The following is a 26,998-nucleotide window of genomic DNA, read 5'->3' as shown; positions in this document are numbered from 1 at the left end:
AGGGGCGGTGCACAGTTGGTGCAAACGGCGCAAGGGGCGGCAGCTTTTTGGAGAATGGATCCAGTGAGAACCCAATAGGACACTTTCGATACTTTTTGGCACTCAGAAGTGAGTTAACGATAACTTTCGTGCCTCCTGGTGTGAATTTGCATGGGTTTTCTGCGGTAAAACCCCGGTACTTATCTCGCAGCTGTAGGGTTTTCCAAGTTGTCTTTGCGGTTTTTATTTTTTTTATTTTACCTGGCTCGGGGGAAAGTACGCTTCTCTCAACAACAAAAAAACCCCCCCCAAACTAAAAAGGTTTTCTCTTTTGTTTTAGCCATGATTTTCCTGTAACCAAATACACGGCACGCGTTCTGATCAAAGGCAAAGCGAGTTTTGGCACTCTTTACGCGCGTATCCGCTCCATCTGAGCATCAGCACCAGCGCAGAGCGGATCTACACTGGAAATTTAAAAAAAGAAAAAGAAAAAAAAAGATGACGAATAAGGACATTCAAATTAATATTTGTTTTTTTTAAAAGATTATTAAACGAGTGGAACGTTTTATCTTCCACGCTAGAGACACTGGATCTCCTTTTTGGTGGGATGAGAAGTTGGATTGTAAAACTGAATCTGCTCCCTGTTTTTTTGCAGCGTTAGCAGTAGAGACCACGTCACTCTGTCTACTCCCCCTTTTCCTTCCCTTGTTGGAGCAACATCCACAGCTTAGAAACAGCTGGATAAAGATTTTGGATCAGAAAAGCACAATCATGATGACCGGATTTCGACTAAACCTGTCGCCCCTGAAGGAGCCCCTCGGCTTCGTCAAACTGGTGGAGTGGGTAAGTTGGACGCAAACTATTGTACGCGTATTTTCTGAGTTTTCAGGGAGAGTGTGGGTCCTACCCACAGGACAGGGAGGTCCAGTTCTTCCTTGATTCTTGGGTTTCCCCTTCTCCCTACAGAAGAAAGAAAAACACTAGTTAGAACGTTATAGCAGATTATTAGATTAAGCCTCAAAAGCATGACTACAACTTGATTAAACATTGGTTGAGGTTTGAATTTAAGCCAAGAAGAACGTATATATATGTGTAAGGTTAATTGTTGTTCATTATAACACTAGAAGAAATAAGATAAAAGCACTAATATGGTTAGAATGAAATAATGTAAGGCCTCTAGACAAATGTGTACAGCATTTTTCTAGGACACAAGAAAGTCTGCTGAAGTGGTGCAGATTAGTGCAGCTGGACTTGCCTGCCCTTCAGACAACACAGTTACATATTAATGCATCTTTTACCAATAATTCACCTCCGAGTGACTGCTTGTGGCTGAAACGTTTCAGTTACACGTACACTCACTTAAACATGCAGGAGATTTCTTGCGGAAAGTCCAGCGATCAGTTGTTCTCTGCATAACTGGGTCAGGAATCCAGCCCGGCAACGCTTTCCCTCAGCTGTTCTATTTTTTCATAACACACACAGGCTGGAAGAGCTTTATGGCAACAGTAACACTCAGTCATCTGACTCAGAAAGTGTTGGTTTTATACAACACAAAGTCATTTCTCATTTACGTGGGGCTAGATGATGAAACGTGTGCAGGTATTCACACAATAATAAAGAGGTTTAACCGACATGATGGTGCTAATAGTCCAGGAGAGGACATGGACACAATATGAAGGTTATTCTGTGAAAGGTGTTCTGGGCACGTCCTACTGGGAGGAGCTCCTAGGACAAGCGGGAAAGATTACATCTCTTGGTTGACTTTGGAATGCCCCCCCACTGACCAATCTCCGGAAGAGCTGAAGGAGTTGGCTGGGGCATCTTCCTGGACTTGGACTCTACAATCCAGACTCTGATAAGCAACAAAGAATGGATGGATACACTTTTTGTGACAAACACTACATCCTAACCAAATTTTTCCCACTAAAAGATATTTTTAACATGGAATTAGTGTGTGTGTGTGTGTGTGTGTGTGTGTGTGTGTGTGTGTGTGTGTGTGTGTGTGTGTGTGTGTGCATCCCCCGCAAACTCTTAAACACACAATCCTACAGACAGCCTACAGAAAGTATCCTGCCTTCAGGTGATAGCACGTTCAGTAGATCTAAGAACAAAATTTAATGTAACATGAAAACTGAAGGTTATCAAACAGGTTTTGTTTTTTATCCAGAATTCATCTCCCTTATAAATTGTTTATTGAATCAAATGCCACTTTATTTGTACTCATATCTGGCACGTCCTGAACAGTCGTACCACCCAAGATGTTATCTCCCACACAGTAGGACACAGGGAGGAGTCTTCAGCATAACAAACGCTACAAGGATGCCCCCATTCCCTCATCGTTGTTTAATAAGAATGATAATAAAGCGTTTTTTCTCTCTTTATGGACTCGTGACTCCACCACATTTCTCTGGCTAAATATGGAGAGCCAGTTTGTGCAGGGCCTCTGGAGGGAAACACAGTGACACGAGTAGGCGTGCACACACTCAAGTGGATTTGGGATTCGTGGTCAGACTGACCAGAGCTCTGCGACTACTGTGTGAGAAATGAAGTGCTGATTATACTGCTTTTCTGCCAACGTTTCTAACTTTTTGGGAAATTTGTCTTTCCTTAACAGCTTGTCAAAGTACAGACCCCTCCTTCTGCAAGCACTTAATTCTCTTTCCTTATCAGTTCAGGTCGTTTTTATAACATACAAAAAAACAAATAAATGGTAGCTTCTTCTGCGTATTATGAATAGGTGCTGTGTGTGTGGATTGTTTATTCTCCCTCACAGCTCGATTATGAGCTCTAGTTTCAGGAATGTCCATAATTTGGCACTGAGGGGTTTGCAGATGTTTTGGATGCCAAACAAATGGAGACTAAGGACTGATAAGGTATTGCTGTGTTGCCACAGTTTTTAGAGAGTCACAGTGTTTTAAGAAGATGCCAATGTGTGTTTGGGCTATGCTGGCCCTTGCAGTAGTTCATAAAGGCAGAGACAATTTGAGAGAAGTATGTAATTTTAGCCAAGAAAAAAAGAGAAAAAAAAACAGGAAGTGGCAGTCAGTGACATCTGGAGAAACATCTGGAGAGAAGTCTAGAGGTGTGGGGGTTTGTGGTGTACATAAAGCGTTAAAGGACAGCTGCCCCCGTTGAAAGCACTTTGCAGCGTGACCGTGTGTGATACAGTTTTGCTGACAAAACAGAATTCAGGAAGTGAGTTTGAAGTATTGTAAAGGTTTTAGTTGGTGTGTCCTCCTAAATGGGCCGATTTTTTTGTATGTTTTTCTGTATAAGGAAACATTCTCTATGGGCTCAAAGGCCATTTCTTTGTTTTCATGATGCAAACCACTTCCTGGCCTTCAGTCTGTAGACTCCCTGTACAAGGAGATACAGAGCCAGTTCACATCCACCTTTATCTCAGGTATTATTAATTTGGTGATGGTGGGGGAAAGAACCTCAGTTTGTTTCATGTCATGTTCTGCTTCTTTGGGTTCTCAGAGTGCTGTAGCTTCATCTGCTTATCCTGAATTTGATAAGTGGAAGAAAACGAATGGATTGTTTGGTCTTTAAAAAGCATTTATTTAAAAAAATCCTCATAGTCCAAGGAAGCATGTTGATGAACATCTATGATCAAGAGGGTTAGCAAACTGCATCTGTAACTAAATGGGATGCTAATTAAATACATGCAGGCTATAAATCAGGGGTAGGGAATTCCAGGCCTCGAGAGCCTGCAGGTTTTAGATCTCACCCTGGGTCAGCACACCTGAATCAAATGATTAGTTCATTACCAGGTCTCTGGAGAACTTCAAGACATGTTGAGGAGGTCGTTTAGCCATTTAAATCAGCTGTGTTGTATCAAGGACACATCTAAAACCTGCAGGGCACTGGCTCTCGAGGCCTGGAGTTCCCTACCCCTGCTATAAATCATTAAAAAACTGAACATCCCTCCCCTTAGAATATATTTAAGTGCAACTTCACAGTAAACAAGCAAGGTCAAATCACAAATCAAATCAAATCACTTTTTATTGTCACATCACATGTGCAGGCACACTGGCACAGCACATGCGAGTGAAATTCTTGTGTGCGAGCCCCACAAGCAACAGAGATGTGCAAACACAACAACACAAACGAGCAAAATACAAGAATGGCCAACCTGAAACTAATAAATATATGTACAATATATAATAGTGTATGCATTTCTGGATGTGTATACTAAATATTTTCCTACGTGTGTGTGTGTGTGTGTGTGTGTGTGTGTGTGTGTGTGTGTGTATACACATTTTTACAAATTAAATAGTAAAAAAAAAAATAAAATAAATAAAAATAAAAATAATAATAATAATAATAATAAAATATATAAAATATACAGAGTTGAATATGTGCAAAACAAGTGGCATTTATATACAGTGTGGAGTGCATAATGTTGAAGTTCCAGTAGTGAAGCTGAGGTGTCTATGACGTGTTCAGCAGTCTGATGGCCTGATGGAAAAAGCTGTCTCTCAGTCTGCTGGTACGGGACCGGATGCTGCAGAACCTCCTTCCTGATGGAAGCAGTCTGAACAGTTTATGGCTGGGGTGACTGGAGTCCTTGATGATCCTCCCCGCTTTCCTCAGGCAGCGCTTCCTGTAGATGTCTTGGAGGGAGGGAAGCTCACCTCCAATTATCCGTTCAGAGCACCGCACTACTCGCTGGAGAGCTTTGCAGTTGTAGGCGGTGCTGTTGCCATACCAGGTGGTGATGCATCCAGTGAGGATGCTCTCAATGGCACAGTGATAGAAGGTCCTGAGGATGCGGGGGCTCATGCCGAATCTTTTCAGTCTCCTGAGAAAGAAGAGGCACTGCTGCGCCTTCTTCACTGTTTTGTTTGTGTGTACTGACCACGTAAGATCCTCAGCCAGGTGTACGCCAAGGAACCGGAAGCTGCTCACTCTCTCCACAGCAGCGCCGTTGATGGTGATGGGGGTGTGTACTTCTCTGCACCTCCGGAAGTCCACTATCAACTCCTTTGTCTTTGCGACGTTGAGGGTGAGATGGTTGTCTTGACACCAGTGGGTCAGGGCGCTGACCTCCTCCCTGTAAGCCGTCTTATCACCGTTGGTGATAAGACCCACCACTGTAGTGTCGTCCGCAAACTTCACAATGATGTTGGAGCTGTTAGTGGCTGTGCAGTCGTAGGTGTAGAGTGAGTATAGGAGAGGGCTCAGTACACACCCCTGTGGAGCACCAGTGTTCAGTGTGATGGGGGATGAGGTGATGCTGCCCAGTCTGACCACCTGGCGTCTGTCAGACAGGAAGCTAAGGATCCAGCTGCAGAGGGAGCTGCTCAGTCCTAGATCCTGCAGTTTCCTGTCCAGCTTCGAGGGAACGATGGTATTGAATGCTGAGCTGTAATCTACAAACAGCATTCTCACATACGTGTCTCTCTTCTCCAGGTGTGACAGGGCAGTGTGTAGTGTCAGGGCTATGGCATCATCAGTGGACCTGTTGTGGCGGTATGCAAACTGTAGAGGGTCCAGTGAGTCGGGTAGTGCAGAGCAGATCAAGTCCCTGACCAGCTTCTCGAAGCATTTGCTTACGATGGGGGTCAGGGCTACAGGTCGCCAGTCATTCAATGAGGAGATGGTGGAGGATTTGGGTACAGGGACGATGGTGGCCATTTTGAAGCAGGCTGGGACTACAGACAGAGAGAGGGAAAGGTTGAAGATGTGTGTGAACACTCCAGCCAGCTGAGCCGCGCATGACCTGAGGACGCGGCCGGGAATCCCGTCCGGACCAGTAGCTTTGCGTGCGTTCACCTTCCTGAAGCACTTCCGCACATCCTCCTCAGACACAGTGTGCGCACTGACGTCATCCGCGGTGCGCACACTGTCCGGTCTCATGGTGTTCGCTGTGTCGAATCTAGCGTAGAATACGTTTAGATCCTCACACAGAGAGGCCGTGGTCTGCGGTGTGCTGGTTTTCCCTCTAAAGTCTGTGATCGTGTTTAGTCCCTGCCACATACTCCGAGGGTTGTCAAACTGTTGTTCCACCCTGTCCCTGTACTCACGTTTGGCTGCTTTGATCGTCTTCCGGAGTTGGTAATGTGCGTGTTTGTAGTCCGATGTGTTCGCGGAGGCAAAGGCGGTGTTCCGTGCCGCCAGTGCCGCGCGAACATCTCCGTTAATCCAGGGTTTTTGATTTGGGAAGGATTTGACTGTTCTGGATGGGACGACATCTTCCACGCATTTCCTGATAAATCCACAGACTGAGTCTGTGTATTCATCAATGTCTCTGGCGGCCACGTGAAGGTGTGGATGTGAGTTAGAAATTGAGGGCACTGCACACTCAGAGAATCATGGGGCACCCAGAAAAGAAACCTGTTGGGAAGGTTTATGTACTACATCATCCAGAGTGACAATAATGAGACTTTGTATCAGGAGGAAATCAGCAATTTGTAGTACAGAGCACAGAAAACAACCTACTGCTTAACAGAAAACAAAACTAAGGATCTGACTACTGATTTCAGCTAAAAGAAAGCAATTTGATGTAGATTAGTAGAGCTGATGAACCTTTTTCAATATGTTTTTACTCACAAAGTTTTATAAACGTAAATTAAATGTGAGAAGAAAAAGGGCATGGCAGGAGTGGGATTTGAACCCACGCCTCCATTTGGAGACCAGAAGTCCCTTTCATGAGGAAGGAGTGAATCCTTGAGTCTGGCACCTTAGACCACTCATCCATCCTGACAGCTGTCAAAAGGACTCATGACATCACAACTACACCTAAAGACTTGCACAATCTCAATGTATTTTTCACTTTGCTGTGACTAAGGATGTAGAGGGCTGGTATAAGAGTTAATCTAACATTATTCTCTATCCTTTCTAATTATGGTCAGTTTTCTGTAGCAGGGATATAAAATGAATAAGACTCAGAATCACTGAACAGATTGAAATCAGAAACTACTGTGCCTACATATTTACAGAAGCTGGGCTCCGTTTTCATTCAAAACTCAACAAATTCACAGAGTATGCCATTTCCCTCCAAAAATCCTTTTGCTGATTTTAGCTAAGCATTCGTCCATGTTTCTCCATGGAAATAAGTGGCACATTCTAGTTAAGTATCACACTTTGCAGTTGGATGTCTTCACAAACAGACTTCAGACAGTTTGCACAGGCAGTTAAACCTCCTCCACCCCCTCAGGGTTGTATGCTCAGCCCTCTTCCTGTTCACTCTGTGCACCCTTGACTGCTTTCACAGACATGGAAAGAAACCTGTGTTGATGTTTGCAGACTACGCCTCCATCTTCAGGAGGAAATCAACATTGTTGCATTGTGGTGGACAGAAAACCTCTCAAACTCCATGAAACAAAGGAGCTGATGATTCATTTTAAGAAGAGTCAATCATTCCATGAGTTGTAATCAAACAGCTTGATTGAAATTGGAGAGTAAAAATTTTGTCAGGAGTGGGATTTGAACCCACGCCTCCATTTGGAGACCAGAAGTCCCTTTTTTTGTGGACGGTATCTATCCTTGAGTCTGGCGCCCTAGACCGCTCGGCCATCCTGACAAGCTAGCTGACAGTGTCATCTAAGTCAAGATTGACATTACAAAAACAAGCAAACAATTCTAACTTTAGCCCTTCTCTCTTCTGGGGTTGTATTGATGATCAATACGAAACGTGATTGAGGGAAAATGGAAATGTTGACATGCCTGTCTTTGTCAGCTAGAATTTATTCCATTCATTCCATTCCAATTCATTCTCTCATTATAGTCATAGAAAAATATCAACATAGTGATAAACTGCCTGACAGCAACATAGCTTTGAGTCTCATAGTGGAAGCAAGAACTAATTCTTCCCTTTCTTTGTCACTCAATTATTTAAACATGGGGCTTGAACCCATGACCCCGAGATTAAGAGTCTCATGCTCTGCCATATGAGCTAGCTGGGCTGTGAAGCAATGTTACAACACTGGTCTCAGTTTAGTTTAGCTAATGGTACTATGCCTCCTGCTTGCAAACTCATCTGGACTAAATTATGGATTTAAAGGGTTTGAAAACATGGTATAAAAGAGATCAAAGAGTGAGTTGCATACCTGAAGCAGCAGGCTTTTGTGTATCATTCTATTGTAGTTGTTTAATTAAAAAAATAAGTCCAGTATTATAGAATGTAACCAAAGGCACCCGCGGTTGCCTTTGAGGGTGCAAAACGTTTCGTCGACATTGTTGTGTTCGTTGGGGAGAAAAGTTACAAACATACAGTACAGCTCTTCAGAGTCAAACTACTAGCGATCAAAGATTTATGTCAACTTGACAAACTGAACGCATTCTGTACTGTACAGGAGACACGGCACGAGATTGATTGACAATGGTCTACAGCCAATCAGGACACAGAACACAATGCGCTGAAAGAAAAAAAAACATGCAAAAATTGCACCAAAAAAAAATAAATCTGTGAAACAGCGAGACCGCGAAAGATGAACCGCATTATAGCAAGGGACCACTGTAACTAAAAAACACTCTACCCTGCTTTATCTCCTATTTCGCACCCAATGGGACTGCACTTACAGAATTAACATTGTCCTGTATTTGAAAAGGCTGGAAACTAGCATTTGAGTAAATAAATGCTTCCTCAATTACCCTTTTTTTAAAGACATGAAAAGCCACTGTCATCATTTATTTACAGCCTTTTACAAAATCATCCTTCTTGTGGGGGCAGCAGCCTAATCAGAAGTACCCAGACACCCCAATGCTCTGCCACCTCCAGCTCTTCCAGGGGGACACCAAGGCATTCCCAAGAGATAGTTTAAAGTAGCTTAGGACAAAAATATGGTTGCATATAAGATTACCACAAGAGACAAGCAAAGTTAGTAACTAGATAATAATTTTAGTGTAATATTTATTAGCCAAAGAAAGACCCACAGATTTCCATAAATAGTCGGTGGAGACCAAAACAGAGGAAAAAGGAAATTGAACTTTACTTCAAGATTACCGTGTAGCCAGATACAGAATTCCAAATGTAAGTTACTATTGCATATCGTTGCAGCATGTCTGCTAGATGTGCAAACATGGAAGCCTCTATTTGCTGTGATCTTCACCATATTAACTGTTAAATGCAACATTAGTGGTCACAGGGCAGTCAAAAATCTAAAAGTCATAAATCTAAGAGCTATTTATTTATTGCACTAAAATACAAAGCTTTCCGCGACACATGGTGCCTATTTTCACTTGAAATCATTGTTACCCATCATGCTGCTCAGTGATTTCTATTATCACTGGTTAACCTTGTTTAAAGGTTGAGCTGAGTGGCAGCCACCCTCACTAAAAGAATTCTGTTTGTGTTGGTTTAAAGGGGAGCATTAGTATCACATGGTCAGCAGGCTGAATCAGATGCTTTTCTGCAAGAAAGAATTTAAGAGCTGAGTGGCAGGATTAGTGAAACCATGCAAGTCACATTTTTACGTTTTGAAAAAATGATGTGGTTCTTTAAAGGAAATACTTGATTTGTGCTGTCATGTTTTTTTCTGTATCTTTTTTCAATGGCAAATAGAAAGTCACTGACCCAATATTTGATCCTCTCTTTCAAATTCTTGAAACTCTTCTTTTATGATCCTGTAAAAATTGCTCAGTTGTTGTATTTTTTCAGGCAATTCTTTATATTGAACATGCTGATCATAATCCCACCACTTAGAAATTCTCCAGAGCCTATGCTTTCCTGGTTTTGATGTTATTAATAACTTTTTTCTCATGCCACTATCTTCTTACTGTCCAAACAGCTCACAGCCATATTTGCTTTTGGCTGCTGCGGTGGATTTTCAGGGAAGAACGTCATATCTATCCTCTGTGGCGATGGCAGTAATGAAACTCTCAATGCCATGTATCAATACCCATTTAGGTGAGCATTTCAACATATTTAATTTTCACGTACAGTTTAAGTTAATTATATAAGAAATTACCCATTTATTCTGTCTATTCTGTATCATTCCCAGGTTAAGCCAGTTCCCGCTCATTGATAAAAATACGACTCTTTGTAACCACTCTGTCACTACAACACACATGATGGGAGACTCGGCCTCCTCGGCGGAGTTCTTTGTAGGTGTTGGCATTGTCTGCTTCCTTTACAGCATGGCAGCTCTGCTGGTGTATTTAGGCTACATGCACGTCTACAAGGACTCTGACTTTGGACCCATTTTTGTGAGTCTTGATCTTGCCTCCTGTAATCGTCCCAGTTGATGCAAGGCCTGATTTGAAATGTATTGAAATTGTTCATGTATTTACCCTCCTCTCCAGGACTTTGTGATCACAGCGATCCTGGTTTTCCTGTGGCTGGTGTGTTCATCCGCCTGGGCTAAAGGCCTGCAGAATGTAAAGAGTGCCACAGACACTGAAGGCATCAGTGGCACGCTGGCACTCTGTAAGGGTAGCAACATCACCTGTGAGGTCACGGAGTTTGCTAACATGCGGACCCTCAATATATCTGTGGTGAGATGAAATAATAATCAGCTGATATTAACTGTTTGCTGATATATGATTATCAGCATTTATAAGTGCCAATAAATGAAAATGTGTAAAGCATAGAATAGACAGGAGCAGCACCTTTGATTGATGTTTCATCGTTTGTCCACCAGAGGGCATGTTTGGAATGGCAACAAATGTTCGGGAAATCTGTTTCTGCTTTGTGTGTTTGAAAGCTAAAAAAATATTGGTTTTAACATTACTAAATATTGCATTGATATAAAAAAAATATTTCTAATGATTATTTTTTTGTCTATATTATCCAGGTGTTTGGCTACCTTAACATGCTTGTGTGGGCGTTCAATGCTTGGTTTGTGTACAAAGAGACTCGCTGGCACTCCCGGAAATTTTCATCCCAACCTGGACCAGGAAGGCACCAGGTCCCTGCGCCAATCTAACATACAGATACACACAAAGACTCAGTACAAAACACAGAAAACATGCACATGCCACATACAGAAAATCACCCTTAAGTGCACGCACGCACGCACACACATACATATACACACACATACACATACAAAAAGTATGCGTGCATGTTAAGTACACGTGGAGAAATGAAGAGATTTTAACACATAAACACACACACACAAATACTCTGTGAAAGTGATGAAGACACACAAAGTGAAGGATCAATGGGTAGCTCATATTAAACTGCTGACTGCAGTTAAGTTTTGCAGCAGTACAGATTTGCATTGGTGTTTTGTAACCCAATATGACCTGATGTGGTATCAGGTGGTAGACAAGAAGCCATCCACACACAATAGCAGCACCAATGCAACAAGCATGCCAAATCCTTTTAAATGCGCCGCTGATCGAATCCTATGACCTGATTTGGTCTTCATAGAAGTATTGGAGTTTATGAGGTTTATTACACTTATTTTTACACAGATGAACATAAGGTGCTCAGCCCTTTCTCTGTGACACCACACTTGGACATTTTATTTTCTAAGATCTAAGATCATCTGCTTTAAGGGCAGTGTGAAAAGCACATTTTATGACTCCTTGTTAACCGTAACTAAATGTGTTTATTTACAAAAGTGAGTGTGATCGATATTGCAAAATGTAATATACATTTTGCCTTGTATTTGCACATTTTTCAAAAATATTTGTAGATTAAAAAGATATGCCTCATTCCAAAACCATTTCTTTTACATCAGTTAACTGACTCCCTCATACCATCTAGTGTCAGAAAGAGGGAATCACTGAAGTCTCTATGAAACTCGACTCATGCCAACCATTTATCCTTACGGATTTTTCTTTGTAAAAAACAGGCAAGCAGCCTGACCTAGTTTATTTCCAAGGTTAAAATAACTGTAGTCTAGGACCTTTTTATTTTGCACTGATGAGGTGCTTGTGTGATTTTATCAATGTTGCATTAAAGGAACAATTCACCCTCAAAATCAAATATACATTTTTTTCCCCAGGCGTACTACCATGTGTCCAACAAACAGGGCACAACCTGTCTGTTTACATCCTGTCACGGTGTCAGTCAGCTAAGCAAATATGTAAATTTGATTTTTGATGTGAATTGTCTCTTTAAGCACTGTGAGCATAAATCCATGAAGAATACTTGAGAGTTGCTTTCTTTAATCCAAATGCAGTGCAGTCACACTTTTCTTCAAAGGTACCAGTTAAAGCATTTTCAACTTTCTTGTTAATTTCATCACTTTTTGCAGCGAAAATATTCAGCCAAAGCGCTATTTTCTTTTATCCTGGTTTAAGCTTCCTACATATCTCTTATGTGATTTTTAAGCCTGTTATTGTGCCGTTGTTTAAACTAGTCCATCCTGTTCTCCATAGTTGTTTTGGTTTTTTTTCCCCAGACCAAATGGTGAGCTGGTATTGTGTTTTAAGTACTGTGTCGTATTTTTGTATCATTTCTCATTTTCAGTATATCCAGATGTGTTTTTTGATTATTATTATTTTTTCTCCTTGTCCTTTCTATTGTGTTTTGACTGTCTCTGTGTAGGGTGGTTTCATTCCTTCTATTCCTTTAACTTTAAAGTTCAGTGAAACAGCAAGTGTCTGGTGTACTGGTTATGCCACTGCACTCCTGTAATCAGCTATAGCTTCTTCTTTTTTTTAATGATTCCTTTACATTTAACCTGCCAATTTTTCTTATGCAATGCACTCTGTCACATGCACAATTTGGATGTACTTTTTTCCAATAAAAAAACAAAAAAATGAGGACGTTTCTTTTAGTCTTTGTATGAATGCAAGCCTACATTCATTCCCACAAGAGAAGCCTTTTAAAATAAAAGAACTATTTCACTTTTGTGTCACTAAAGTTTTTGTTATATAAGAAACCCCCCCCCCACAAAACCAGTAGCATGTAACACAAAACCAGTAGCGTGTCCTCTGCTGAGTGTAAAAATAGCACTCTGTGTTTCCTATATTGTCCTGTGACCTTCTGATCGGCCGTTGGACCTCGATGTGGGGAAATAAACACAACACTGTGACTGAGTCATCTTTTGTGTGTGTGTGTCAGGAAGCAAGACAGGAAGGATTGTGTTTAAGCACAGATTATAATGTAAGAATGCACAGACTCGGTGCTTGTGTCTGTATCTCATCTGATTGACACATCAGCGTAAACTAATCAAGTCAATTTCCTTGCCCTCATTTCTGAGCTGTCATTTCCTTGTAATCTCCGCCATTCTCTGTCTTTCTCACGCCCCCTCTGATTTGCCTAAAAAGATGACTGTATGTTGTGTGTGATCTGAATCCATTTGTTCTGTTCAGGTTTCAGAACACAAGACCGATTTGCAATCAAGTGGGAGTGGAAGTGTAACAGAGAGTACTTAATCCCTAATCATCGCTGTCATACTGGAAACGACAAACATATTGTGAGAAAAGGGACACAATCGTGATTTATTTTTCTTTGGCAAAAAATGTGTGTGTGTATATATATATATATATATACACACACCTTAAAATAAACTCACAAAGAGCACCTCATCTCTGAGATCATCCAAAATCATTTATAAGTAAAAACATGATTTACTTCAGAAGATATTATTAATGTTTTAAAAGTACACCAGTCGATTGTTTGGTACTTCTTTGCACAGTGAATGCAGCTTCTCTTTTTAACCACAAGAGGTCATTGTAATGCCATGAGCTCAACCTGCACAAGCCTATTGTATTGAGCTATTAGTGTTCGGGTATATAATTGAGGGTGAAAGCATTGAGAGCTTTGTGAACTAATCAAAGGATTTCAAAGGTAACTCTATATTGAACTGGAATAAATGATGTAACTTGATTACTGGGTAGTGTAGTCAAATTTTTCATTTTGAATGAGCTGAAATCATCCTATGAATGATTTGGAGAGAGCATTACAATAATTGAACCTGCTTGATATGAAAGCAATTTCTCAGAGTCAGTTTGAGGTAAGAATTTTTTAACCATAGATATAGATTTTAAGTGATAGACATTAGTTGTAGCAATCCTATTGATATGATCGTCAAAACTGAATTCAATGTCCAGAAATAATGCCAAGGTTCCTGACATGTTCACTGTGTTTCAGAGAAGATGAGGATAAATAATGAATGGAGATAAAACATAAAAAGATTTCTTCTTCTTCTTCTTTTGGTTGCTCACTTCAGGGTTCACCATAGCAGCAGATCATCTTCCTCCATCTGGCCCTATCCCTAGCATCCTCTTCTCGCATGAATCTTTTCTGAGGTCTTCCTCTTTTCCATCTGCCTTTCAGCTCCATATTCAACATCCTTGGCTGAATATATGAATATATCCACCACCCCTCCTCTTGACATCTCCAAACCATTTCAACTCAACCTGAGCTGTCCCTCCAATAAACTAAGACCAAGGATCTTTCCCCAGACATCATCGTAATATTAGACAAAGATAACCTGAGTAAAATTCAGCTTTTAATTTAATTTTAGTTTGCAGCTTTTAATCCAAACCTACTAGGCCCTGAGTGAAAACGTAATTGGCCCATAAACCTAATAACTGGTTGTGCCACCCATGGCAGCAAGTACTCCAATCAAGTATTTGTGATAACTGCCAATGAGACTTGGACAGCTTGTTTAAGGTCACAGAAAAGCATTTATATCTGCATTTTAATCGACTTTTGACTCCAAAAACTTCCATCACACTGCCAACACCATTTTTGCCTTTTGGTGAGATGTTATTTTTATGAAATGCTGTCTTGGGGATTATCAAGAGTTTTTTGTGTTCTTCTTGCTCAGCAGTTGTTTTCTCCTTGGAACTCTCCCATGATGTCATTTTTGCCCAGTCTATTTCTAATTGTTGAATAATAATTGTGTATATAGCTTTTCTGCTGTAATAAATGATATCAATATTCAAAAATTGTCTGATATTAACTTAGTTTGATTGTCTGAAACATGTAAACGTGACAACCTCAGACATAATGAGTACTTTTCACAACACTGTAGAGAGACAGGTGGACTTTAAAAATATAGATTTTTAAATTTAGCAGTATTGGCTGAATACATCGAGGTAATTTCTAATATTTTCCCCCCATGAAGATAGTTTTTCTTAGCTTTTTGAAGGGCAAATATTACTAAAACATGCTATTGCAAAAATACTTTTTTAAAAAAGGCATTTATTTATTTATAATGAAGCCTAGTGTAATCTTTAAATTATGGAAATGGTGATGATGGGTTTTTGGCTTTACCTGAACAACGCTGAACTTTTGAACTCGTGAATAACCATACTGTACCTGTCTTTCAGCCCCTCAATCGCCCCCGCCGATAGTTGCCGGACAACGCCGAAGCCTGACGAGAACGACGTCAGCATATCTCGTTCTTTCGTTTTTCGCCTGCTGCGTGCGAAGGAGAGGCAGAAAAAAACGGCTCTCAGCAAAGCAACAAGAAGGAAGAGCAATGGCGACACTGGATCGCCAAATACCAAGTCCGGATACATTCCTTTGCGAGCCTTGGTCTTCCTTCGTCAGTGCGGCTAAATTACGTTTTGTTGACTGTAAGTTCGCACGACGGGTAGCGTTGTTATTTTTGCGGACAAACTGTCGGGAAGTGCGTGGTCCAACTGTCTGTGATTGAGTTGAGTAAGCTCCTCCACCATGCAGGGTGTCTGTCAGAGCGCAGCAAAGTAACTGTCATAATATTACTACGAAATGCAATATTGATGTGTTGCTTTAACAGTCGTGCACAAATGCGCGCGAGCAAAGCTATCGGTTACCGCTCGGAGTTTGTGTCGTTGTCGCGTGCAGTAATGCTATCCCCCAACTGTCCAGCTGTAAGTTTGTTAGCTTTGACAGCTCCACTTGATTTAGGAAGCCAGCGTAGGCGCTAGCAAGCTAATGCTATCCTCTGGTGGTAGCCAGCCCCGGAGCAGGAGGAGCGGCAGTAGGGCTCCACGCATGGGCCCCCCAAAGTTTCCTGAAAGCCCCTGCGTGTTTCTAAGTGCTTGTTTTGTTTGTTCAGACGCAGACCCGTCCTTGGATAACAGCGAGAAAGAGCTTTACTGCCTTGGTGAAGCCGTGAAGCTCCGCAGAGAAGGTAAGGGAAGTTAGACTACTAGATACGGTGGTTGTTTGTTATTGTTTTGTTGCACATGCTGTGGAGCATTAATGGTGCCATCTTTGACCACTTCTCTCAGAAATCTTATTTATCTTGCATGGCTGCTGCTGTACTTTATATTTACAGGTCGTGTGTGTGTTTTTCTGATTGCAGGTGTGTTTTACAGTAATCTGGGACTGAAAATGATTTTTTTCTCTACTTTGATCGATTAATCGCTTCAAAATAAAAGGTTCGAATTGTGAAAAAATACCGACACAAATTTATTAGAGACCAAGAAGATATATTTAGATATTTAACTGAAACTGACATATAGTTTAGAAGCAAGGGGAGTCTTGTTTACTTGCATATAATACAAGAAAAGGCTTAAATCTGCAGATTTGAGAAGCCATAAACACATTTGTTCGATTTCTAACTTTGAAATAGACTAAAATTGTGAAATCCTTAAAGTAGGGAATTAAATGGAATCTACTATGTTGTTCTGGATCTTCCATCATCAGATATTCTTACCCCAAACAAGGCAAAAGAAGAGACTGCATTGATGATGTCTTTGTAGAGCTTGTAATTGAAACATTATGGAAGGTATATAATTGAAAAACTGCTAAGTGATCTATAGAGTCTTGGCAAAGCTATAGCAAATTATAGGATCAATATTTTTTGCTTCCTGTGTCACATATTTACACTGCCTAAACCATCAACAGCAAACAACTATGCTTGAATGTGATGGGCTATTATTTGTTGTATTTGTATCTATGTGTTGGAGGGTGATGGTTTCAATCAGTGACTCATAATCTGTTAGATTGGTTTAGCTTGTGTGCAGCCGTCGGTTTTGTGCATGTGAAGAGCGTGCCCCTGAGCAGGCAGTATGTGCCTCCCTGCTACCCTCCTTAGGGACAGAGCCAAAGGGCTTCCTTCACACCTCACCATGTATAAATACCCATGGGAGCACGCGCTGCACACTAACACAGTTGAGTCATCCCTGAGAGGTTAAGCGTGCTGTAGCCCTCGTAGGAGCACACTGACGTGCATGCAGAGCCGGGGAAACTCTTCTCAGTCTCACTGGTCAAATACCAAAAGCCCCCTCCCACACACACACACACACACACACACACACACTCTATCAAACACACTCTCACATGCCTCCTCTTCCCCTCTCTCAGAGCCAGACTAGAGCGGTGTTTCCAGAATTGCTGGTCTGTTGGCAACATGACACTGAGTGCTGCTGAGAGTGATATGCAGACACACGCTCACGAGCCTCACAAGTCTCACGAGCCTCACAAACACAGGGAAACATTGCTTTAATGTTTTATTTGTGAATTTGCATCAACTACTAAGTGATTCATCATTGATTCATATATTATGTGTTAACCCACTTGACTTCATCTGCATGTGTGCACATTTCTAAATACGGAGGCCAGTTTGGCAGTGACTGATGTGTGGTGCAGGTCATTATGGTTGTCTCTTTTGTCTCTCTTTCACTCCCTGTGTGCAGTGGAGTTAATGCCAACCAAAATCAGCTTAGTTTTATTAGTCCAGCAGCCTCTGCTGTCCTTCATCTTGAAATAGCAGTTTACTACTCACTTTATTCGAAATGGGATTCGCCTAAAACATGACATTATTATGGCAATGCTTTGGGTGACAATTTAGTGAATGTAGGTGTTCTTTGACTGTATTCATTGCTATAAAAAATGATTGATTACACTGTATTATGATTTAGCATCTCTGTAAGCATGCTTTAACAATTGTCCCTCACCAAACCTACCTGGAATGGGAACACTGTTTGCAGCATTCTCACCTACAGGGTGACTTATGATATTGTATAAGCTATGATAAAATACTGTGCATTGTCTGTGGCGCTTCCTCTGATGTTTGAAACTTTTAAGTTAAGTTTGGTAAGTCACAGTTTAAGAACAGTTGTTTCCAGATGTGCTGTTGCAAGGGTCAGTGGTGTGCCATGAGTCATGTCGAAGTGTGCCGCTGGAGTTTCTGACAGCCGTACAGGAATTTCTGAATTTAGTTCATAAAACGGAAACAAAAAACTTTTTGTACAAGAGAAACTCAGTCCAGTCACTCAGTTTCTAAACACCTGCAAAGAGGTTAATAAATGGGCGAAGGGGTCACTTGTGAAGCAAACAAAACCTACCAAGCAGTGAGACTAAAGAAATAAACTAGTACATACCCACACTACTGCGTTATTTGGTCTGCTTGTCCTTTTTCATTATGGCTTTATATTTCCATTGTTTAATTTTTAGTAATAAATGTCAATAACATGAGCCTGAGAAAAAAGCAATGAAATATTGGTTAAAAAGGTCTCTTTTTTTAATTTACTTTATTTATTTATTTATTTTTAATTTTTGTGGGCTAGACTGACTCTCATGCCTTAGAATCCCTTTTACCATAAATTCATTTGTTTTTATTTATGTAACTTTTATTGTAACTTTTACTTCAGAAGCTGTCATGCCTAATGATGTATAGTAATACTGATACTGTAAAGCTAACAATAAAAAATAATCAATATTTGCTGAATTAGATGTTACTGTTATGATAGTATTACAAGGTCTTATAAGTGCATAAACACTACAAATAGGTCATTTTAGGATCGTGATGACGCCATATTGTCTAATATAGATGAGAAGTTTCAGGCCTGGGATGTACTTGTATTAAAAAGCTGGGTTGATCAATTCTTGGATATGTGTCTTGCAGACAAAAACCAGACAGAGAGATTTTGTGTATTATAGTAAGAGACTTCGATACTTAGCTGCCAGTTTTATGGCTTCATCTGAACTGGGGATGCCAGCAGGTCTCAGCCCAAGTGCAGATGGTTGAAGGAAATGGTTACTTGGTGCCAGGCACACTAAAGAGGTGCCTGGAAACTACATATTCCCTTTAAGGGAACCTTTATTTACCTTAAAAGAGCACTGGCTGTGAAACCGAGACAGGAAGTTGTTAGTTTGTGCGAAATGGTTTGATAAGGCCATAGAAGTAGGGTATAAGCTAGTTGAGTGGTAAAAGTTTTGGAAAACTGAATGATAGCTCCTTGGACTATTATCCTGTCATACCCGGATTGCACAGACACGATGTATGCTCAAATATGCTTGCAAATGTTATTTATAAAGACAAAAATATTAAAAAGTCTATATTTAACCAGAAATAAAGGTTTTAATAATTTCAGAGGAAAACTGTGAAAATAAATCATTGATTAACTATAAAAATTAACCTTGAGATTGAGATATAACCTTTAAAAAACACCATGGATTAGAAGCATCATCAAAATGAAAGTCTGTAAGCACAAAAGAAACAAGTGAAAAACTTTGATTCCTCTGTTCTTTATTAGAAAATGTTAAAGTTTTAGTCTGGATGGTAAATTGTAAATACACTCTGGCAACATTGATTTTCTAGTAAAACCATCAACCCTACTCTTACATTAAACCAGACTTTTTTAATGTTCACATAATTTCGAAAGGAATGGTCTGAATTAAACTGTACCGTTAGGTAGAAGTGGCTTTCAGTAGCGTTGCAATCATAAAATGTTTAAAACTACTACTTAACCTTTCCACAGCTCATTTGTAAACACTTTTCGTGACATTATGTCTTTACAGTTTTATTGTTGGCACCAATCAAATGTTTAACCAGCATGTTGAACTTTGTATCTGGGACATTTTTAAAAGAGGTGAATTTGGCTGTACGGGTGTGCGTGTGTGCAGACTAAGTTCTGCAACATTAGCTGCCTGCCAACGCTAGTCAGTTTGTTTATACTATCAGAGCTTTTGGTGCCGGAGCAATAATTATCTGGTGAGGCTGTTCACAGAACAACTTAAGCTGAATTTGTCAATCTCGCACATTGCCGCCTCTGGAATGGTAATGGTGCAAAATGGAAACGCGATCCAGAGATAAGTTAATTGATTTATCCACAGAGCAGAGTTGCTGCTTGTTACAGTTGCCTTAATACTTTGTTAGTCAACCAACCCTTCCTTAGTAACCACTTTTGTTTTGTTTTTGATTTTTTTAAATGAATATTGTGTAGGATTCTTTCCATACACTCATTTTGCAATAGTAAACTGATTAGCTTTACTGATCACTGACTAATGATGGATCACTTCAGTTGCGCGAAACATACTCATTCACTACTGAGTGATGTTTTTGGAGTCTGCTTTTTTGGCCTGTCAGTCATTTGGCAGACTGTGGCAGTTGGCACACACTCACACAGACATAATTCAGACTGAAGAAATATGCACTTAGTTTGCATTTGACTTGGCAGTTGCAGAGGGAATTACTTCCTTTTTGTTGTTGTTTTCTTTTTTTAAAGTGCTCTGTTTTTTGATGTTGCTCTATACATTGGAATTTGCGAAATGCCAGAAAACAAAAATCGAGTCATAGTTTTACGTTGTCTTGGCAAAAGTTTCCTAATAATGAGAGCGTGTGCTCATTTCCTCCGAAAACGATCACAGGAAAGACACGAACTGTGCTGATCAACTTGTAAACAAAAAACGGTTCACTTCAGTTGCTTATATTACATTTTTACCTCGTATCAATGTGTTGACAGCACTCACATTATTTAAAGGTTGCTTTTCCACACAGAACCGCTGGCCTGTTAACATACTGTGGTATCAATCAAGCAATTCTTTGAAAAAGCAAACAGTATAATTTATTTGTTGGTGAATGAAATGGAGTTCTTTGTTTGTCAAACATTAGAAGAAGAGAGTTTGAATTGTGGCCTAAATCCAAGCGCAATGGTTCGATTTGTGTGTGGGAAATATTCTCCTCTTCCAGATGGGCTTGTTCAAAGCATCTGCCGACTACTTTACTGCAACTGTTGAGCAAAAGATGTGGAGCTTTTTTCCATTGCAGTGCTCATCAGATTGAATAGACATTGCTTGGAATTTATGGTCAGTTTTATTTGCTTAATAGTACAATATCCTAGCTTTCATTCTGCTTTATCACCAAATATGCTTCCCAGTGACTATTAAGCATTTCAAGCATTAAGTGATTACTCTGAAGTAATCACTTAATGACAGCCTCAGTATGTTGTATGTTAACCTATTGAGTAATGACCTTTTATGCAAATGCACAGAGGCACCGTCAGTCACCAGAGTGACGTGTTCTGCACCACAAATGACAGAATGAAAAGTCATACTCAAGCCAAAAGTGACTCTAAAAATCTTTTTAGTTTTTTTGGGCTTCGGTAATGGAACTAAATTGTTTTTATTAGCGTCAAACAAGTTTTTAAATGAGGCTTGGCTGACATGTTCTGGGGAGTTCATTTCTGAGCATAGTATTTTTCAGTCTCAGACCTAATAGCAATAGCCATGCTTTTGTTTTGCTGTGTATTACTGAGCAACATGAGTCTGGGCCCCGTGTAACTTTTTTCACATTTACTGGCGTTTCACCTCAGAAATAAAGACACCACATCATTTGCGAACTGACTTAACCACAAATAGATAAGCCAAACTGGAAAGGTCACAAAGGTTTCGCATTAGTCAGTAATATATGTGTCCTAGATGTAATTTGCATTAATTATCTGTGGGATAAATGTTCAAGCATTGTGTGTTGGAGAGCTAAAGCAGGGTATAAATAACAATAAGAATAAATAAAAAAATATATTGGTTATCAGTATTGGGTATTCAAACATCTGCATTGGTATCGGTATAGGAGTGATTATATACAATAGTGCCAGGGGATTTGTGCACTGTGTACAAAGATTTTTGCTGCTGCTAACATTTAAAATAAAGTGAGTACTGCTTCAAGCTCTAATTTTTAGGCTGCAGAGTTGAATTATTTTTTCTTATCAACTGTAGCATATAGCCTGTATCCAACAAAGACTAGCCTGGCCCATTAGTTCTGTAATGTGCGTTCCATGTTTGAACCACCATTAGCCCCAGCTCATTTGTCTCTTGAGGTTTTGTCTTGCTGAATTAAACATAAGCTCCTCCTTTGTGTGCGAGTCTGTGCTTAAAAGTATAGTCTTAAGTGAGCGACAGTAGGTTCTAAACACAAACTCTACACAATGAACCTTCACAGACATATCTACACAGTGATAACTTTCCCTGTCTCCCTGATGTGTAATAGTATCAAGTGCAATTTCCCAATATAACAAAGTATTTTATTCTATTTTATATAGTATTTTATTCTATCTTGTCTTATTCTATTCTATTGTTTTTTTTTTCTTTTTTCTTTAATTTTTACTGCTCTTAACTTGTACTTTCTGCCGTGACCAAAAAATGTCTCACGTGTGGGACTTTATCTTATCTTAAAACGACTGGCACGATTCTGAAACCAAACAAGTGCAAACCGGTTAAAGGAAGCACAGGCCTGCTAGAGGCCTGTGGTTAGCATAGCCTGTACGTGTCATCTGGTAGTAACAAAGTTCATCAGAGACTCTTTAAGCAAAAATGCATGTATATGTTTAACATAATAATATAATTGCAACATTCAGGGCGAGGAAGAATGTGACACTAGCCAGCAATGAAACCCACATGCACCACCTGCACATAACATATAGTGTATAATATGGCCTTCCGTGACCTTAAATAACCTTGTCTTTTATACATCTCTCGCACACACACACACACACACACACACACACACACAGACTCTGATATGTATTAAGTAGGGCTGGGTATCGTCACTCATTTCTAGAATCGATTCGATCCACGATTCAATTTGATTCGATTCGATTTGATTCGATTCAATTTGAATCGTGGAAATTTTGCCTCAGACAGTCAGAAATATTATAATTCAGATCATGCATCAGTACATTTCTATATTTTTATATCTATAAAAAGAAAGCTGACACATTATCAAAGGTGTAAGCATCACAGCAGATGCCTTTGTGTCAAAGTAGCTGAGGATAAAACACAGAAAAACATGAAGGTGATTTTCCTGGCCTGCGATTTTATAAAAATATTCTGTAGTAGATCGAAAACGAAAGAAAACTATTAATGAACATATGAACATTACCTGATGCTGCTGAAGTGAAGCAGAGCAACGTTACAGAGGTTTTATTACAGACATAGCTAAGCGTTTTGCAATTTTGCATAATTTTAAAAAGTTTAAACTTGTTCAGTAGCGTATTGAACGGCAGACATGAGGCTTTCTTTTCGGAAGCAAGTAAAAGGAAAAAAACAGCGTCCGACAGCGCTGTAAGAACGGAGTTGTGCGTAACAAGCAAGCGAATAATGCAGAAAAAAGATTATTAGACGGGAAACTGTTCTTGAAGTACACTGAGAGAGAGCGAGAGAGAGAGCTGTGCATGTAGTGTGATTTTTATCGTGGTGGCAGCAAAACAGCAAAGGTAAGAGGGAATTCATGACGATGTTTATGTGAAGCGTAGTTTGCTGCTTCTTTTGCTGCTGGTTTAGTCAATATTGTTTGGAGAGAGATAAAACCTGCAGCTTCAGAATCAGCGCAAAAAGGGCGTAAACAGCGGACCCGCCGAAACATCAGAATCAGCGAGCTGTCGGCTCTCAGCTCGTGTCCGTGCCGTCGGGTGAGAAAGGCGACATCTCACTGATTCTGATGTTTCGGCGGGTCCGCGCTTTGTGTTTACGTCTTTGTGCAGAATCCGTGTACCTGCTCTCATTGACTGTTTTAGCTGTTTGGTGGTTGTTGAAATTTTGTGAGGTCTAACCTGAGATTCTGGCATTTCGGGCAAAATAAATTTATATTTAAAAATCGATTCAGGATTTTAATGAATCAATATCACGTTATCCAAGCGAGAATCGATTTTAATCGATAAATCAATCATCAAAACCCACCCCTAGTATTAAGCATGACATCCTGTCTGTGCTTTTCTAGATGACAACAAACTTGCTAGCAATGTAAGATCTTGACGACACTCACTGTCAGACACCCCCACTTTTAAAAAATAAATACCGGTGTGTGTGTGTGTGTGTGTATGTGTGTGTATATATATATATATATATATATATATATATATATATATATATATATATATATATATATATATATATATATTTTTTTTATTTATTTATTTTTTCCTTTGCAACCTTACACAAACACACACATGCACATACATACATCCAACCTCTGCTGAGTGATTCTGGCTTAAGCCCCTTGCTAATAAAAAGCTCTGATTTCTGACAGCGGAGCTTTTTTTAGGTACAGATAGATTAGCTTCTCAAAGCTTAGCCAGAAGAGATAATAGATGTTTTCCATTGGACATATATGGGGGAGAGGGATTCTCAATATTTAATTTAATCTTCAACTTTCCCTGAGGGGGTGGGGTGTAACCTACAGTGTTTTGTTCTAGCTAGTGTGTTTGAAGGTCTGTCTGTGTAGTAATTAGAAAAGACACTAATTATCCATGTGCCTGTGGTAGATTGTTGGTTTTGGTAGTAAAAATTAGATAATTAGTATTTGGTCCGAAGATGCATATTTTAAAGCCTCATATAGTATTGAAGTCTAAATATGATATTAAACACAATATCACTAAATGTGTACATAAACATTTCACATTTAATTAATCAAACTAGGGTTTTTTTCCTAACAAATAAAATAAAATAAATTGTAAAGATTTGTTCCTTTTTGTCTTGTGGCTTTTGAAATTGTGATTTTTTTATTTTTTTTTTTACTATTTAATATAAATTGTAAAGGTATTCCCATTATTAGCCAATAGTCATGATGACTGACCTGTAGAAGGCATGAGACTTCTACTCTTTCCATTGGATTGGAATGTGCCAGGCAATGGGAGGTTTGTGTTTGAGGTTTCTGTTAAGATGAAGCTGATGACAAGTGATTGTTCAGCTCAAGTGTCTCTAAATATCCTGCGTGTAACAATCCTGACTTTATGTTTATTATTTTTATATACATCCCTGTTCTGCCAAAATATGTCATATTCAGTTGCTGTCTATGTGTCTGTTCCCTCTGCCTGCTTCTGTCATTCTATAATTGTGGCACCTACTTTTCCTGTCTCTTTCAGAGATGCTTGTCTACAGCCAGTGCCCAGCACTGGAGGATTTTTCTCTTGTTGTCTGCCATGTCTGCAGTAAGGTGGTCACTCCTCAGGGCATTCTCACACACTATGGTAAGCCACACACATACACAAACCCCTTAAGGCAAACTACACGGACATAAAACTTCAGGGCATAATCATACACTTGACTAAGTTGCACGCACACGCTTGGGAGTATGGTGTTGTCCCACAAGAAGCCCGAAACAAACGTATGCATACATGGACACGCACACTAGGGCTGGGCCATATTATACCGTTCACGGTAATACCGGTATAATGTTAGGCAACGATAGGAAAATGAAATATCGCGATAGAATGGGAGTAAAACGCGCATGCACAGTGCCTTTGTTTTCATACGCACATGGCCGATTGTTGAGTGAAACAGATGAACCAGAATTGGTTTGTAAAAATGGTGCAACTTCCGTGATGTGGAACTGGTTTGGTTGTTGTCCGTCAGATACACGACAAAGCACATTTTTTTGCAGAACATGCAAGCGGCCGTCATTATTGTCGTATTTGTCGGACTAAGATGCTCTTATATGTGGGAGTAATCTGGGTCCTAAACTCCGTATGTTTCAGGTCAAACAACACTGCAGCATCACTGAGAGTTAAAAACTGTCTAAATTCTTTCATCTTTAATAAAACGATCAGCATTGCTGCTTTACCAGGTGTAACTATAAAGTTTAACTTCCAGGCATCCATGAAAACAAAAGTTATTACATTTAACGGAGTTAGAAGTTAGCAGGAAGCTAGCGGAAGTTAGCTCGCTAGTTTCGCTAGTTACCTAAGCATGATATTGCATGTTCTGACTGAGAGATTTCTGAAAAAAATCAAACGTACAGCTCTGCTATCACTTGCAACATAAATGAAGACAGGAAACTAAACAGCAGTGACGTTTGTAGGGTTACTGAAGTTGGGCTAGCTGGTATATAATGATGTGCTACGTGATCGCTAGCGACACAGCTATGTTAGCATAACATAAACAGTGAAGCTGGAGGACGAACACTAACACTTTTCCACTTATAAAAGTTAACGTTAAAGTTCCTCATGGTTAGAGACAAATGCAATCGCATGGCAGGATGCTGTAAACGGACCAAACTTCAGTCAGGAGAACAACTGAGATAATCCATCCACAATACGAGGTTAGTCATTAATATACTGCAACAACATGGGAATAGAGCAGCTGCCAGAGAATTCACCATTAATGAATCAATGGTACAGAAGTGGAGGAAGCAAGAAGAATGAGTTTAATAAAGTTTGATTTATCTGACTGCTTTGTTTCGCTTAATGTGCCTTATAATCCTGTGCACCTTATGGTCCGAAAAATACGTACTGCACACTGCAGTTTAATGTTGCAAAGCACCTCTTTTTAACTTCAGTGGATATTATACATGGTTATGCTCAGGATGTGTCAGCCCATTTCTACTGGAAATGCCTTTTGGTTAAACTTTCAGCAAGGAATTTGCATTTGCACTGTTACATTTTTATAAAGCTTTAATGTACATAAAAACCAGCTTCTTGTTTAAGTGAAAATAAATGGAAGATTGTTTTTTTTTGCGCTAGTAATGTTGTGGAGTTGTATTTTGTCTCGCATCAATTATATCGTTGGTTATATCGTTATCGCAAATTTTCAAATATATATCGTGATAAATATTTTTGGCCATATCGCCCTGCTCTAACGCACACAGAGCGGTTTAGATCAATAAGTAAATTCTGTGAATCCCTGCAAGGCACTTTCAAACATGACCTCCCTGCTACTTTCCCTCTGTGCAAATAGACATCATACAGTTTTGCCCTCTAACACTCAGCAGATGGATCAAAGCTATGATACACTAAATTATTTACAGAAACTGTGTATATGCATTTTTATCTAAAACAATAGGCACATGCACAAAAGATTTAATGGACATCTCCACTGTTAAAACAATAGTACTTCAAGACTACATGAGGCTCAAAAATACCTCCATATCTTACATGAAGTGAGTGTCTGGATCCAGACCATGATGCATACATCATATGTATCATAGCAACATGACGTATATACTGTGCTAAGCTGCAT

General features: G+C 39.8%; 2 protein-coding genes across 2 annotated transcripts in view; both read left to right on the top strand.

The window, feature by feature from the left end:
* sypl1 (synaptophysin-like 1) lies at positions 1-12,642 on the top strand. Its single transcript, XM_082510165.1, has 6 exons — positions 1-108; positions 635-822; positions 9,714-9,832; positions 9,927-10,131; positions 10,228-10,419; positions 10,719-12,642. The coding sequence occupies exons 2-6, from the start codon at positions 751-753 to the stop codon at positions 10,848-10,850; spliced, it is 720 nt and encodes a 239-aa protein (XP_082366291.1). The 5' UTR covers positions 1-108; positions 635-750; the 3' UTR covers positions 10,851-12,642.
* A 2,531-nt stretch (positions 12,643-15,173) lies between these two features.
* The window catches only part of atxn7l1 (ataxin 7-like 1), a 33,277-nt gene continuing 21,452 nt past the window's right edge, over positions 15,174-26,998 (top strand). The window contains exons 1-3 of the mRNA XM_082511851.1: positions 15,174-15,411; positions 15,876-15,950; positions 24,907-25,011. Coding sequence (XP_082367977.1) covers positions 15,315-15,411; positions 15,876-15,950; positions 24,907-25,011 — 277 coding nt within the window. The 5' untranslated portion in view covers positions 15,174-15,314. The remainder of the gene's footprint in view (positions 15,412-15,875; positions 15,951-24,906; positions 25,012-26,998) is intronic.

Source organism: Aulonocara stuartgranti, assembly GCF_965226115.1.
Source record: "Aulonocara stuartgranti genome assembly, chromosome: 17".
Taxonomy (NCBI): Eukaryota; Metazoa; Chordata; class Actinopteri; order Cichliformes; family Cichlidae; genus Aulonocara; species Aulonocara stuartgranti.
Note: the sequence above shows the minus strand (reverse complement) of the source record. Positions and strands in the feature narration are given on the sequence as shown.

What these genes read in the sequence shown, in the direction of transcription:
- sypl1 (XM_082510165.1), top strand. Translation starts at nt 751, where the DNA reads ATGATGACCGGATTTCGACTAAACCTGTCGCCCCTGAAGGAGCCCCTC. An exon ending in ATGTATCAATACCCATTTAG is followed by an intron (nt 9,833 to 9,926) that starts GTGAGCATTTCA and finishes TATCATTCCCAG; the next exon opens with GTTAAGCCAGTTCCCGCTCA. An exon ending in GGACCCTCAATATATCTGTG is followed by an intron (nt 10,420 to 10,718) that starts GTGAGATGAAAT and finishes TATATTATCCAG; the next exon opens with GTGTTTGGCTACCTTAACAT.